This window comes from Arachis hypogaea, chromosome 9 (assembly GCF_003086295.3).
Source record: "Arachis hypogaea cultivar Tifrunner chromosome 9, arahy.Tifrunner.gnm2.J5K5, whole genome shotgun sequence".
Taxonomy (NCBI): Eukaryota; Viridiplantae; Streptophyta; class Magnoliopsida; order Fabales; family Fabaceae; genus Arachis; species Arachis hypogaea.
Window position 1 is genome coordinate 4,641,918 of NC_092044.1, and position 15,720 is coordinate 4,657,637.

Sequence of the window (15,720 nt, forward strand, 5' to 3'; positions counted from 1 at the left end):
ATTCTCAAATATAATTTTTACATATATAAATAATAAACATTAAAATTCAGCTAATACATTAATAATAATAACCATATGATATATTATTAGTATTATGATCTAGATAATTTTTCACAATAAAGTGAAAACTAATGAACACATTATTTGATATATAGTAAAATATTTTTGAGTAATAACAAATTTAATTTTTTAGCTCTTTAAACTAAATTAATAAATCTATTTGATATCCTTGTACTAAAATACACTATGAGCAAGCTACTAATACTAAATAAAATAATTAAAATATATAACCTTTAATGAAATAATTAAATACTAATTGAAATAATTCTATTTTTTATCTCTTTAATTAAATTTTAATATACTTAAAATTTTAATTAATCTATATTATTCTTATATTAATAAATCTTTATCAATCTATAACCTTATGACCATATGTATTATTAATAGATTAATTAATAATATTATTGATATTTTAAATTTGTTGAGTTTATAAATGGTCTCTATAATATATATATATAAAATATTTTAATTATTTCATTTAGTATTAATAGTTTACTCATAGTGTATTTTAGTACAAAAATATCAAATAGAATTATTAATTTAGTTTAAAGAGATAAAAATTAAATTTGTTATTACTCACAAATATTTTACTATATATCAAATAATGTGTTCATTAGTTTTTACTTTATCGTGGAAAAATATCTAGATCATAATGCTAATAACATATCGTAGGGTTATTATTATTAATGTATTAACTGAATTTTAATGTTTGTTATTTATATATTTAAAAATTATATTTGAGAATTATTTATTTAGTTTCATAATAAATGATATTTTTTAATTTGAATAATTTATTGATTAGTTTGTACTTATTATACTATATATTTAATAATTTATTGGAAAAAGAATATTAATATAATGAAAAAATATTATTTAGAGAATTATAAGGACAAATAAATTCCTAATCAATTTAAATTTAGAGACAATTAGACCCTGTCCATTTCTGAACCTGACACGTCAACATTTTTCGTTCAGAGTTGACGGAAAAATACTCACAAAGACCGCATTGTGTGACGAAATCAAGGGATAGGAACTGAAGTGGATCAATTTTATTTTGAGGAGTCGCGTTACCATTCTTAAAAATGGACAGGAGTTGGGTTGATACTTCACTCTTAATATTAATATCTAGCACCTCATGGTATACATTAGATGGGCACCCATTTATTAACCGAGAATAGAAGTCAATTTGTATAATTTTATAGATGTATGGGGTTTAATTGAAGTTTTGCGAGATTAAAGTGCGTTTTTGTGCTTGCTTAGGTGTTATTAAATTGATAAAAAAATATTTTTTAATTAAAAAAAGATATTTTTTATTTTTTTTGTGTGTTTGGAAAATTTCTAATAAAAAAATAAAAGTATTAAAAAAATAAAGGAAATATCTTTTTTTAAGAAGTTATAATTTACATTCTTTAAAAAAAGATATTTTTTATATAATAAATAAATAAAAAATATTTTTATCTTATTTTATTCAAACATAATTGATAAATAAAAAAATTTTCTAATTTAAAATATCTAAACATAAAATCACTTTTACCTTCATAAAAAATTCTTTTAAAAAAATATTATTTAAATTTTTTTAATAATAACATTCAAACAAATTCTTTATCTCTCCAAAAAAGATAAAAAATCAAATAAAATATTTATTTTAAAAAATTAATAAACTAATGACTAAACTAAACTAAGATAGTTATCTCCCACGGTCTATCTTGAGAGAGTTATCCAACGTTAAGAGCAACCCAAACGAGAAGAAGTGGGCCATGCGTTCATCCTCCATCTTCGCCTCAGCTATAAAAACCCACACACGAAACAACAATAATACACCGTCCAAAAAAAGAAATTACAATAACACGTTTCGTATCGTTTTTCGTTTTGCCCTTTGTTCAAGCCAACTTCGTTCTCTATTTCTCTGTTCACAAACAAATAAAAGTATAAAACTCTTATTTTCCCTTCTTCCGTCACACTTTCCTGCTTTTCGATCCTTCTAGCCACCATGATTCCAGGTCAGAAAAATTCCTTCTCCATGCTTTCGTCTATGCAGTTATTTTTAACAACTATCATCATCATCATTATTATTATTTGTTTTTTTTCTTCTTTTTGTTTTTAATTGTTTGCTGTGCGTTTGTAATCGGTGTGATTTAGGGTTTTAGTGTTACCGTGTTTGTGTAGTATACCAAATGGAATGAAAATCTGTGTTCATCGGTGATGTTTTAACTGGATATAGGGATTTGAGCTCGATTTATTTGTTTTTTTTTGGACGAGTTACTGAGTGTCATATATTCGTTGGACTAGGCATCACTGTTTTTTTTAGTATTTTTTTAAATGTTTTTGTGGTTTGTTTATTATTATTGTTTTGTATTCCTTGGTGTATTGTGATTGTGTGAACCTTGGGCTGTGGAGATGTAGCTGCATTTAGCTTCTTTTGAAGTCAATCTGTTTCCTAGGAATAGTGACAGTAATCTATGCTGGCACATTGCACCTGCTGTATAGTTGTTTTTAAAGTAGAAAACGCATTGTCTTGCATTTCTTGAAGACTGCAGGCTATGAGCCGAAATTGTATTCTGTGGATGACTACGTAGGTCTTGGTTTTTCCATAAGATTTGAAATTCTGTTTACCACTATTATTGATTATTGCTTCATCAATTGTTGTTTTGTCTCCTCACATCATGCTTTACATATATTTTATTATACTTCTCACTACCAAAGTAAATATTTGTCTGCAGTTAGTGTAAAATGGCAAAAGGAGCTTTTCAAAGATGTAGAAATTGATACTACCCAGCCTCCTTATGTTTTTAAGTGCCAATTGTATGATCTAACTGGGGTACCTCCTGAAAGACAAAAAATTATGGTCAAGGGTGGTCTGTTAAAGGTTAGTATATGAATGTTAGATTGTGACCAAACCAAACTGATGCTGAAGCCTGAATATGCTAAATCTTTTTTTGCTTAAGTTGACTTTGAATAGATCTTGTGAAAGTATATCTACTATAAGTTGGAATGGAGTTGTTTTTGAACTCCCTTTTTGTTCCTTTATTTCCTTTTGTAATGCAGGATGATGCTGATTGGTCAACATTAGGAGTGAAAGAGGTTAGTGGTGCTGTAATGTAATTTTTAGTACTATTCAACCATTTTTTATGCTGCTTTTATCTGAAATTAGCTACATGATCTATTTTCGCAGGGACAAAAGTTAATGATGATGGGTACAGCAGATGAAATTATTAAGTCTCCAGAGAAGGGAACTGTTTTTGTTGAAGATCTTCCTGAAGAAGAACAAGTAGTTGCTGTTGTAAGTTTAAGCTGTTTTTGTCTATACTCTATGTTTATGAATGGAGGAATGCTTGTGTTTGTTAATAGTTTAGCTCTAAATCCTCTTAATATCAGCCATTTATAAAACTATGTGCATTGTTTGCCAATAGCGCCTTCATCTTCAATTTGTTTATGACAATAGTCTCTTTCCCTAAATACTCCTTTTTTTTTTAAATTTTAAATTAGCTCCAGGTCAAGTAACTATGATCTTCAATTTTGGAAATAAATAATTGAGCAATATTCTCGTTTCTTTCCACTCATTTTTGTTTTCCTAAGAATGTCAACTATTTCATGGTCTATAAATAATTTTGGTGGAGCCTTGTATTGGATAGTGGTGTAAAAAGTGGTTGCAGATTGCAACTTCTCCTCAGTATTCTGGTTGTATTATGATTTCTTGTTTTGATCATCTTGGACTTTGTGTTATCCTACTTAAGATAATTAGATGAAGATATGCTAATTTTTCTTATGTTCACATCAACATAGATCTTCTTTAATCCTAACATAAATAGTCCGTAGGTCTAATTGCTGGACAGGTGCTCCTCCCCCCCCCCCCCCCCCCCCCCTTTTCCCCTTTTTCCCAGTTGCAAAACACAGAGCAATTGTGTTTATGGTATGATAAAGTTTTATGTAACATCATATTAGTTGTCCCTTTATGCATGATACCACATTTTTCCTTAGATAGTTAAATGTCACTTTTGTGCACTCGAATTTCTTATTAAAATGATACCCGCTTGGATTGATTACCATTGAATGAATGTTTTGTTGTTATTAATAACCGAGGGTCCAATGTGATGTCACATTTACCCATCTTAAGACCAAATGGTTGTTTTTATATCTATATTCTGTTATTAAACTCGAGTTAACTCTGATAATTAGGTTCTGTAATCGAGTTTACAATTCTAATGTAAACGCTTACAAGCTTCTGATTCCTCATGTAAACTGTTATGAGTTTAGTTTTATGATTCATGTGTTTGATTACTGGACTATTGAGGCCGAGTACTATTGGTTGAGCCTTATTGTCTATGGAACATTTTTTATTCTTTTATTTGTTCAAATTTAACTTGTGCTTATTTGAGTCATACACTAGTTTCATTCTTTAATATCTGATTTTTCTTTTCTTTCTTTTCTTTCTTTCCAGGGACATACTGCTGGCCTTTTCAATTTGGGAAATACCTGTTATATGAACTCAACATTACAATGTCTCCATTCTGTGCCAGAGTTGAAGTCAGCTTTGATTCAGTGAGTCCTTTCTGAGGGAACATTAGTTGACAACTTTCTTTCATGCATTTATGGCCTATACCTGAACAACTTATGCAAACTCTCTTGGACTCAGGTACTCACATTCAGGAAGGAACAATGATGTTGACCAGTCTTCTCATCTGTTGACAGTTGCTACCCGTGACTTATTCAATGAGCTTGATAAAAGTGTCAAGCCTGTGGCGCCAATGCAATTTTGGATGGTACATTATCTAACTAGACTGCTGCTATATTTTTTAAGAATATTTTTTATTTCTATCCTTATATGTTATGATGTCATACGATTTTGGGATGACCTTTTTTCCTTTCTATATTGGAATGTTACAATATCTATGCACAATAGTGCATATTTGAAGTGCTAGTAACACATTGGTTTTGGATAGATATCTTTAGAATTCTGGTTCAAACTTCTGGTTTCAATTCAGTTGAAAGCAATTTGTTTATGATTTTATAATAGTACATTTGAAATTTCATAATATGTATTAGGTTGATTATTGTTGAAATTCTGATACAAATATTTGGATACTTGTTATTGTGGTACTTTTGTGATGAATTGATTTCTATTTGTTTGGTATACATTAGACCTCTTGAAAGAGTAATATTGCTGTTTTTTGTTTCATTATTGTAAGATTTTATAATCAGTTACTCTTTGCTTCATGGGAAATAAATTGTGGGATATTCTTGAATTATCCAAAGTAGTGCTTTTTCCATTGAATAGGCATTGAATGAGCCTTTCCTTTAATGGTTGGGAGAAGACTCCGTTAAATATGATTTCTGCGTACTGTCTATCCTTCAGGATGGAAGTCTTTCTGTAGGACCCGTCTTTTATAGTTCCCCATATTTATCACCTCTGCTTATGTTTTGAAATCATTGTTTATCATTTTCCATTTCTTGTGACATTTCATGAGGATAAGTTGCTCTCATTATGAATTGAAACTCTTTCTTCATATATTATATGTATTTTAATACCTGGTTATTGTTTTATTCATGTTTCATTATGATTGATGGAAAGTGATTTTGTTCTGATTTGTTAATGCATTTCCAGTTATTGAGGAAGAAGTACCCTCAATTTGGCCAGCTGCATAATGGAGTGTTCATGCAACAGGTTTATATGTAGAATGTCACTTTGTTAATTTAGTTTAGTTTAGTTTTTTAAAATAAATGACTCTATGTTATTTTCCATGTCAAACAGGATGCTGAAGAATGTTGGACACAACTTCTATATACACTTTCTCAGTCTCTAAGATCTAATGGATCTAGGTAATTTTGCCCTTGCTTTTCAGTAACTAAATGCAATTGCTGCAATTCTTGTAACCATATTTATTTGTGACGAAGGTCAACTTGTAAAAATTTAGATTTTATCTAGAATCAGAAGTTGTAAAATTGTAAATTGTAGAATTGTGACACAGATGGAAAACATGAATAATAAATGAACAAAATACTACATTTTTATACAAGATATCATAAATAATCACGTTTGACATGATTAAACTTGAAATAAAATGCACAATTCTTCATTAATAATTCCATTGTCACATAGCTTTCAACACAGGTAATAAAACAGAAATATATAATTATCCAACAAATTATCACTTAAAAATAAGGAGTTAGGAGTGATAATATAACATATTTTTGAGGAGAAGGATGGTATGAACAGAACATAGCACAGCCGAGGAACAAAGGCGCAGAGCATAAGAAAGACTACAGCAATTGCACAAATAATGGTGGCGATTGAGCTGCTACCAAAGAAGATATAGTCATGTAGAAAAGAGAATTCTTGCAACCCTGCAACCAAAGGGGAGAGATAGGAGAAGAGAGTTGCCTTGTTAATAGTACTGTTTCTTCCCCCAAAGAAGTTTTATATTAGTATATGTACTATTGAGGCTCTATTTTTGTAAATGTTCGGTTTCAAATCCTTGCCCTTCTGTCTTATAAATGAACTGTCTGGTCCGACTAGCTTAAAAATGTTATGTGCTACATGTTTAAAAGAAGTCTTCATTTGTATGTTACTTGTTTGTTTTCCATGCACCTATTTCTTTCGTGAATACTCTACTTCTATTTACATGTTATCTTTTCTCAGTGAAAATGCTGATGCTGTGAAGGCTCTTTTTGGCATAGAACTTATTAGCAGGTATACATAGACCTTATTGTGGAGCGGTTGGCCTCTAATGTTCTATAGTAATCGTATTCGTAATGTATTGTGTGATTATTTTTTTTACCTCTTATTAGGATTCATTGCCAAGAGAGTAACGAAGAAAGCTCAGAAACAGAATCTGTTTATTCACTTAAATGCCACATATCTCAGGAGGTGAACCATTTGCATGAAGGAATAAAACATGTAAGTGTTATTTAATAAATTGCAGGGATGAGGCCTCTGTTTTTCCATAGACAATCCTGTTCATATTTTTAACTAAAGAATGTTATTTTCACCTTGCAAGTCTGTGCCCTCTTTTTATGCTCAACTTGTTCTGTCAACCATGATAGTGTTCTTGATCTGTTTATCTCTTCTCTCCGATTTCCTTGGAGCCTCTTTCTTGCTTAAAGCTACTGCTGATAATTTTGTTTTTGATTATTAAGCTGAATACTATTTCATTGTTTAAAGTGCAAAGATACAGGGGGTTTCTGAAAATTACATTAAATTCAAGATCTTATTATTTTTTCTATGGTTCTGTTCAATCTTTACTGCTGTTGGCCTGTTGCTGTTCATCCATGATTTTTGCTTATTATGCCAAACAAGTAACTTCAAATGTAGACATTCATGCCAAAATTAAGAGTACACTTGCATCAAGAGATTTCTAGTAAAAATATTTCTTGGTCATGAATAACCCAAACAATGATTGTGATGTCGACTGATTAGAATTAGAAATGCTATAGTTAGAACAACATAATTCGTGTGTACAAATTTTAAACTGTTTGAATGTAGTGGATTCTATGCAATTTTTCTTTATGATGAATGATTCCTCTATTTGTTAACCCAGCTGACTTATGTAGGGATTAAAATCAGAATTGGAGAAAGCTTCCCCTGCTTTGGGCCGTAGTGCTATCTACTTGAAGGAATCACGCATCAATGCCTTGCCAAGGTTGGCATTCAGTTTTGGATATATTTCTTACATTTTGGCTTTTTGTTTACTTTAGTCAACATTTTAATGTAGCATAATTTAGCCTCCATTGTATTAGGGTGTAGTTGTATTTTCCCTTGGTATACGATAGTGCATCTCTTGGTTGAGCTTCATTTCTTCATTGCTAATTGCTTAAGGGGGTATATCTGAGATCAATTTCAACTCTTTCTTTTTGAAGGTATTTGACAGTTCAGTTTGTCCGTTTTTTCTGGAAGAGAGAGTCCAACCAAAAGGCCAAGATTTTGCGGGTATGCTCCTATCTTTCCCTTTTTGTGTACTTATGGATAGAGCTGGTGCTGGTTTGATATTGTTAACTAATTTACATTATATTTGTGAATGTGCTTGGCTATCTCAGAAAGTGGATTATCCTTTGGAGTTGGATGTTTATGACTTTTGTTCTGATGATCTTCGCAAAAAGTTGGAAGCCCCAAGAAAGGTTTACACACTGTTTTTTTATTTGAAAATTCTGGTTGTTCTGATATTTGCTTTACGAAAATGTGTGGTCTATGTTCTCACTCTGGGCATTTTACTTTAGCTCCTAAGAGATGAGGAAGGAAAAAAGCTTGGTCTGAAAGGCAGTGAGAAAAGCTCAGTTCAAAAGGATAACGATGAAAAAATGGCAGATGCAGAGGTGAGGAAAGTTAGACTCGCATTCCATACCATATGACACACATACCTTGTTGTGCATAAGTAGCTACAAGCCATATACTTAATTTGTTCCATTGATTCAGGGATCTTCAAATGGAGGAGGCGAGCCATCTGTAGCTCCAATGGAAGAGGGTAAAATTGACCACATTCCTCTTTCTGCTATCTTCTTCCTTTCCTTTTTGTTTATTTTTCCCTGTTATCAATCCTCTATCTGCTTCTGACACTCATTGTCTGTGTCTATAGGTGAAAAAGCAACGGAGATGACTGGAATATATGATTTGGTTGCCGTATTGACCCACAAGGGTAGAAGTGCTGATTCGGGACATTATGTTGGTTGGGTCAAGCAAGAAAATGGTGTAGATCTTGGATAACACATTATGTTCTTGATTTTTTTTTCCTCCATGTCTTTTCAAGGTAACTTAATAGTTATTTTGTTGTTTGTAGGGAAGTGGATAGAGTTTGATGATGACAACCCCAAACCCAGAATAGAAGACGACATCACTAGACTATCTGGAGGAGGTGAGAATATGCAGAATTAATGTGTGGATATGGATAATATGAAAAAATTATCTATCATCCCCTTTTACAATTGAGCCTATCATACCAAGTAAAAACCGAATTTGCATGATTTCCTCTTTCTTTTTCTTCCTTCACTGGCTTAGCTCAATCATTATAGTTTAATCCATCCTTTTCTTCTCGTTATTATTTGCGGTGTGAGATAATAAATTAATAATAAATTTTTATATGATGTTTGTCTCTAGGTGATTGGCACATGGCTTACATAATCATGTACAAGGCTCGTGTTGTATCTGTTTAATTGTTCGGAGAAAGAGTCCATTTCCTGTCTTTTGTGAGATTCAAGGATTGGTGTAAAAGGATGGTATACGGTTGTTTATATTTAAGATTCAAGGATTGTGTAAAAGAATGGTCTCCTGTTCTTTGCTTGTATTTTACCCATGAGGTTGATATTAGTTAGTATTTTTTACTTGTTTGAATTAGCTATTGTATTTTTAATTATTTATTTTTAAAATGGATATATAAGGATTTGAACCGAAATTTTGTTGGTGACTGTTCTCCTTAACTCCTGAGAGCTCTGATAGCTCGTAGTTATATCTCTAGGACGAGCATGTTTGCATCTCAATATTTTTTTTCCCTTCCAGTCAAGGTCACCATTTCATTTCATAAACAAGGTGTATATAATCAACATTATAATGTATCAAAGTCGGTTGTCAGGCTTGGGTTTTGAAGGGTTTGACTTGGTTTGGTGTTTTGTTTGCTGTCGGCAGAAGGGGGAAAAGGGAGAGTACATTATTGACAAACTTGATGGTAGCTACCACTCTTCTATATTGCATCACTATCTGATACCAATAGGGGTAGATTAACACTTGACAAGAAACAAAATCATACATTTTGAACACATCCTTTTTTTTGTTACTTTTTATGGTTCCATTGTTAGAAGGTGCACCGGTTCGAATCCTAGCCATCACTAGAAAGTTGATATATAAAATTCATGGGAAAAGGGAAGGGAGGTATAACCTGACCAAAAAAAAAAACCTAAGTGGAATGTGAATTACAGAATAAGATAATTGCAAATGAGCAATTTTCTAGTGAGAAATTTGTCGTTTTTAGCGAAGTATCTGGTTGGTTTTCCTTGTTTTTAGGTGCATTCTTTCCTTGCTCAGTTCGGCTTCTCACTATACCATTGTCCAAACATTCTTTACAAAACCAAAATTTAGCGGGTAGTCATGTTGAAGACTGAACCTCACTCTTAGTTTCCCTAGGCATTTCGGGTTGAACCTCACTCTCCAATTCACTGAAGCATAGCCTACTTTTGGCATTTGGACAAAGTTAATAACTTAAGACTTAAGAGTTAGTCAAATATTGATAAAAAAAAAGATAAATTTTATTGGTAATATAACTTGGTTTATTTATAAAAATACTATTTCAAGTTTTGATTAATTCCACTATCTCCTCACACTCCTTCCTTTTACTGTTTTACATGCAACACAAGTTTCAAACGGAAGAAAGTTCATTAAACCTTAACCTGAAATATTTCATGACTCTTCACACCTTACCAAAATCTCAATGCACATCAACTATCTCAGTCTCAGCAATATTAGGGGAGTAATCTTTTATTAATATAAACTAATATTTTATTTTTGTACTATTATAGTATTTAAAATTTAAAATTTAAAATTAGCCAAATATTAATAAAAAATAATAAATTTTATTAGTAATATAACTTAGTTTATCTTTTATTGTTAAATATAAAAATACTATTTTAAGTTTTGATTAATTCTCTTAGAAGTGCACATGGGTCGGGTGAAATCGGATTTCATTTTGACTCGGATCTGACCTTAAATAATGATCGGTTTATTTTTGTGATCCTTATCCAACCCTAAATCTGGTGAAATTACACTACTTTTGGACCACACTAAAACCAAGTCTCCACCGGGTGAAGTCCAGGTCTTGATAAATGTTATGTTAAAAAATTATAATGCACTCATTTATAAAGAAGGAAAAAAAAATACTTATTGCAAAGAAGTTGATAACTATACTTAAATTTGAATTTGTGAATAAATTCTAATTTCATACTTCTTTTATCTATTTTCTAATTCAACAAATGTAATTAAAAATAGAATAATAAACTTATAATTAATATAACATAATATTAGAATTAATTTAAATAAATATACTTTTTTTTAGTCTCTCTAAAATACACATGAGGTGGGTGATGCTGAGTTCGTTCTAATCCGAATCTGACTCTAAATAATGATCGGATATATTTTTGAGACAAAAATTAGTCCCAAAATATTCGAGGACCGAATCTTCATGCCATACCGGGTCATGTACCACTATCTCCTCCCACTCCTTCCTTTTACTGTTTTACATGCTACACAAGTTTCAAACGGGAGAAAGTTCTTTAAACCTTAACCTGAAATATTTGATGAGTCATATTTGACATGACAAGGCACTGGCAGGGAAGAAAGAAAGATAGTTGCTTGAAAAATATATTCAATAATTCATAGCAGATGAAGATCTTGATGAGATAGGTTTTTCACACTTTACCAAAATCTCTTCAGTCTCAGCAATTCTTCAACACACTGGTATGCATTTTACACTCAAACAACTTTTTCATACACTTGCATCCCACTACAACTTTGAATGTAATTGAAGAACATTATTTAATCCTTAGTAATTGTTTCTGTTAGGGGAGCTCAGAGATTTTATTAAGGAAATGGACAAAATTTCTGATCTGCCAAAGATAATCCTGCATGACATTCTTTCAAGGTTGCCTTACGAAGATGCTGCAAGGACCAGTGTTTTGTCCAAGGCTTGGCATGAAACATGGTCCTCATTTCCCATCTTGGTCTTCGACGGCTCTCAAGGCGTGCTCATGGACTGGAAGGATAGAAAAGATCCCCTGAAGATACAAGAAAACAGGAGGAAAGCGAACAGCTTCCTCAAGTCTGTGGATAGGACACTTGTTAGGTTCCACCACCACGGCTTTGCCATCAAAGAATTTAACCTGAGTATGATGTTCTTTCATCCTCGGTTCATGCCACATCGCGTCGACCGGTGGATGAAGATAGTAGGTGAAAGTAGCAGTATTCAGGTGCTAAAGCTTGAACTTGAACTTGCTGACTGTTTCTTTGGATGTGAGTTTGACTCTCACGCGGTTGATAATTATTACTACTTGCCACCAGATGTACTGAAAGCCAAGTCATTAACTGAGTTAGTGTTGTTAGGGAGGATTAGAGCAGACAAATTGATTGTAAATCACAGAATTAGGTTCCCTATGTTGCGGATATTGTCCTTATTTGAAGTTTATTTGGGACATGAACAAGCGCTTGAAGATCTCATTTCTGGTTGTCCTATGATTGAGCACTTAATATTGGAGCACTGTGTTGGATTGGAAAATGTAAAGATACATGATTTGCCTAAGCTAAAGTCTGCTAAGTTTTATGGATTTCGTGAAATTCATGTTGATGTGCCGAGTCTAGAGTATCTTCATCTTCGTAATGACGAATTAGAGTTCCCTTGTGATATCAGTATAGACAAGTGCAGAAATTTGAAGGTGTTTTTTTTAGGGGCTGCGAGGTCTGTTTTTGTCTCTAACCAATGGTTGCGTGAACTTTTTGACAAGTTTCCTTTCCTTGAGAGGTTGGAATTAAGTGGTTGTGTTACATCTGAGAGCCTAATGATCTCCAGTTCTCGCCTCAAGGTTTTGTCCTTCGAGGCTTGTGTAGAGTTGAAGGAAGCTAGGATCGATGCGCCGAATTTAGAGTCATGTAGATATTCTGGACAATCCAGCCACATGCCAGCAGCTATGTCTTTTGTGAACTGTTCAAATCAGGTGGATTTTGATGTTGTCTTCGCAACAGAATTTCGTATTATGGATTTGAAAAGGCTTAGAGCATTTTTTCAGAACATGGCACCAAGAAATGTTATGGTATCCTTGTATCTTGGAATCATGAGAGGTTCATCTGTAAGTGTACATTACCAAATTATGTTTTAGTCGCTAAAATAAAAGTTTACATGGAGAACTTTGATGTCATTTGTGTTGGAATTGTATTTTGGATGAGCAGATTGTGTTCAATGAAGATGTACTACAAAATGTTCAAGTCCCTTTGCCAAGGATCAAACAATTGAGGTTATCGGTAGCTGAAGAAACTGAAGAGTTGTGTGTGCTTCTTATCAATGATTTGTTTTGGAGCTTCCGTCCTGCTATTATTTCTTTGAACGTGAGACTTTGCAGCAGAATATTCCTTAAGGTTTGTCATTGATTCATTGCCCCTTAACTCCTGATTTGATTGTCTTTCAGTGGTTTGAGAAAGTTTATGAACCAATTCTATATAGCCAACTTTTTAAAAAATTCTGATTTTTAAATTTTAAAAACTAGTTTTACACTTAAAAAACACTACTCTCCCACCCCCTTCACCTCTCTAATTCTAGTTGTGAATTGGCCAAATCAACAACAGCTACTATTGGAGAAGCTAAGGTGCAACAAAGAGGAAGAGAGATGCTGCAGTTCAAGTCAAATGAAATGTTGGTGGCATGATTTGAAAGATGTCAAAGTCAGAAGCTCTCCTAAAAAATATGAGAACCTGCGTGATTGTGAAGCATTCTTGGATTCATTGCCAATAAATTTTTCTTCCCCGACTCTGCATCTTAACTTTGAGTTAGAGTGGGACTCATTACAGTAAGACAACTTAAAATATAAAACTACAACTGCAATTTGTTATGTCGTTTTTGTTTTCTTGCCTACTTTGTGTTAAACTGTGGATGAACCAGTTGAAAGTAATTGATATGTTCTGCTTTAACATTCAGCATAAAAAATAAGTTATTATAAAAAATAAGTTATTTCACACAATTTTAACATTTTATATCAGAATAATCAAGCTTGCTTGTCAAAGATTTTTCATCAAAATAATTAAACTTATAAAAGATTTTATATTAAAATAATCAAATATCTTGTTACAGAATGATCAAATACTTTTTACAGCCGTACATCCAAACTATTTTTTGTAAATAACAAATAAATACTTTTATTTGTTAACTAATTAATAACTGATTTCTGATTTCTAATATCTATGTAGTATTTTCTAACAATCATTTTACGTATATATAAAAAAATTGTCACTAATTAACTATTAGATATAGAAATATATATTTAACAACTCATTTTTTTTTATGATACAACTATAAACAAATTTTATTATTTATTTATTGCATATTTGCTTACTCTGTTATGAGTTTATGACATTTGATTATTTTAGTAGTTAATTATTTAATTGAATATATATATATATATATATATATATATATATATTTGATGGTTATTTTTAATATATATATATTCGATCTCTCCTTGAGGTTTGTTATTCCCTAGACCTGTTAAAGCTAGAAAGGTATACTTAAACTTAAACGTGATGATAGAATTATAAGCTATATAATTGTAATTCATGCAATGCTACAACATTACCTGGTAGTTATTTATTTGCTTGGCTTGGATTTATATTTTCACCTAAACTCATCTCTTTTGGCGGCAGTACTTCTGTGTCCGGCGGCGGCATCAACGCCGGTCCCAGCGTCAACTAATTCATGCTGCATTGAGGATTCATGATTGGTTTCCCAACAATACATTATGAAGATACCAGGTCCAACTGCAATGGAAGACCTATTATGAATTATTGCTTGTGGTTGTTGCATCCCTAATGTTCTTCTACTATGACTAAAAGCAGAAAAATTAGCATAATAATTTTGCATATTAGACTGAGATGGTGGCTACTAGTATTATCTGATGATGGCACCATGTTGATTCCATACTCCTCTGTAATTTGAAGTTTTAAAACTCCTTTATATTATTAATATTATAATTTTATTAATATAATTTTTATTAATATATTTAAAAAAATATTTTATTAATATAATTTTTAATGTACACTGATAAGATCATTAAAAAATTAATATATTTTTTTTGTAAAACTACAAAGTACAAACACATTAATTATACTTCTAAAATATATTTTCAATAAAATGACACTTATGATTATTATTGAGTTTTTTCTTATGACTTACTATTAGAAATTTAATATTTTTTTGGTGACTTATTAAAAATTTAATATGTTCTATTAGTATATAAGTTATTAAAATTATTAAATTCGTTTATAAATTCTAATTAATTAATAACTTTTATTTTTATTTATTTTAATTATTTATTTGATATTATAATTTATCTCATAAAACTTGTTTTATATATTACTCTTTTTTTCATCTATAGCATTATGATTTTAAAAATTAATTATATTATAACATACCATTTAATTAGAATATATATAAGGAACAGAATTAATATTTTTTAAAGTGTTATTTTAAATTAATTTGTCAAAAGATACTTCAAAAGAAAAAAGAGATATTAAAAACAAATTTAAATGTATTGAAGTACTGTATAATTTTTTTAAAGATTTTATTGGAGATGATTATTTTAGGTTATTAGTTGAATATAATTTTAGATTTTTATAGGTTAAACTAAATTCAAAAATAATTTTAAGTAAGTAGTCACAAATCAAGGAGCAAAATAGTGTTACATTATCGTCAGATTTGTAACAACAAGTTTTGTGATTTGTAACCATCAATTAATTATTACTAATGTTTTTAATGATGTAAAATTTTTTGTAATAATCAAATACTTTTTACAGCAAGTACCTCCAAACTATTTTTTGTAAATAACAAATAAATATTCTTATTTGTTAACTAATTAATAACTGATTTCTGGTTTCTAATATTCTATGTAGTATTTTTTAATAATCATTTTACGTATATATAAAAAATT

General features: G+C 30.9%; 2 protein-coding genes across 4 annotated transcripts; both read left to right on the forward strand.

The window, feature by feature from the left end:
• Nucleotides 1–1,764: 1,764 nt before the first annotated feature.
• LOC112710043 (ubiquitin carboxyl-terminal hydrolase 6) lies at nt 1,765–9,440 on the forward strand. Of its 2 annotated transcripts, XM_025762120.3 has the most exons (18): nt 1,765–2,060; nt 2,781–2,926; nt 3,106–3,141; nt 3,233–3,340; nt 4,499–4,599; nt 4,694–4,820; nt 5,663–5,722; nt 5,810–5,877; nt 6,698–6,748; nt 6,847–6,955; nt 7,609–7,697; nt 7,915–7,984; nt 8,092–8,172; nt 8,272–8,367; nt 8,468–8,516; nt 8,628–8,738; nt 8,829–8,903; nt 9,146–9,440. In XM_025762120.3, the coding sequence occupies exons 1-18, from the start codon at nt 2,051–2,053 to the stop codon at nt 9,199–9,201; spliced, it is 1,443 nt and encodes a 480-aa protein (XP_025617905.1). In that variant the 5' UTR covers nt 1,765–2,050; the 3' UTR covers nt 9,202–9,440. The 2 variants fall into 2 exon arrangements, with proteins under 2 accessions (XP_025617905.1, XP_072059955.1); XM_072203854.1 differs by lacking the exon at nt 3,106–3,141 and having other exon boundaries at nt 1,888–2,060; nt 2,781–2,948; nt 3,212–3,340.
• A 1,757-nt stretch (nt 9,441–11,197) lies between these two features.
• LOC112710044 (FBD-associated F-box protein At5g60610) lies at nt 11,198–14,773 on the forward strand. 2 transcript variants are annotated; one of them, XM_025762121.3, is made up of 5 exons: nt 11,198–11,491; nt 11,597–12,873; nt 12,974–13,159; nt 13,367–13,587; nt 14,438–14,773. In XM_025762121.3, the coding sequence occupies exons 2-5, from the start codon at nt 11,623–11,625 to the stop codon at nt 14,484–14,486; spliced, it is 1,707 nt and encodes a 568-aa protein (XP_025617906.1). In that variant the 5' UTR covers nt 11,198–11,491; nt 11,597–11,622; the 3' UTR covers nt 14,487–14,773. The 2 variants fall into 2 exon arrangements, with proteins under 2 accessions (XP_025617906.1, XP_025617907.1); XM_025762122.3 differs by having other exon boundaries at nt 11,202–11,491; nt 11,607–12,873.
• The last annotated feature ends 947 nt before the right edge of the window (nt 14,774–15,720 follow it).

What these genes read in the sequence shown, in the direction of transcription:
- LOC112710043 (XM_025762120.3), top strand. An exon ending in CTAAGATCTAATGGATCTAG is followed by an intron (nt 5,878 to 6,697) that starts GTAATTTTGCCC and finishes ATCTTTTCTCAG; the next exon opens with TGAAAATGCTGATGCTGTGA. An exon ending in TGCATGAAGGAATAAAACAT is followed by an intron (nt 6,956 to 7,608) that starts GTAAGTGTTATT and finishes TGACTTATGTAG; the next exon opens with GGATTAAAATCAGAATTGGA.
- LOC112710044 (XM_025762121.3), top strand. Translation starts at nt 11,623, where the DNA reads ATGGACAAAATTTCTGATCTGCCAAAGATAATCCTGCATGACATTCTT. An exon ending in GCAGCAGAATATTCCTTAAG is followed by an intron (nt 13,160 to 13,366) that starts GTTTGTCATTGA and finishes AATCAACAACAG; the next exon opens with CTACTATTGGAGAAGCTAAG. An exon ending in TTAGAGTGGGACTCATTACA is followed by an intron (nt 13,588 to 14,437) that starts GTAAGACAACTT and finishes TTTTGGCGGCAG; the next exon opens with TACTTCTGTGTCCGGCGGCG.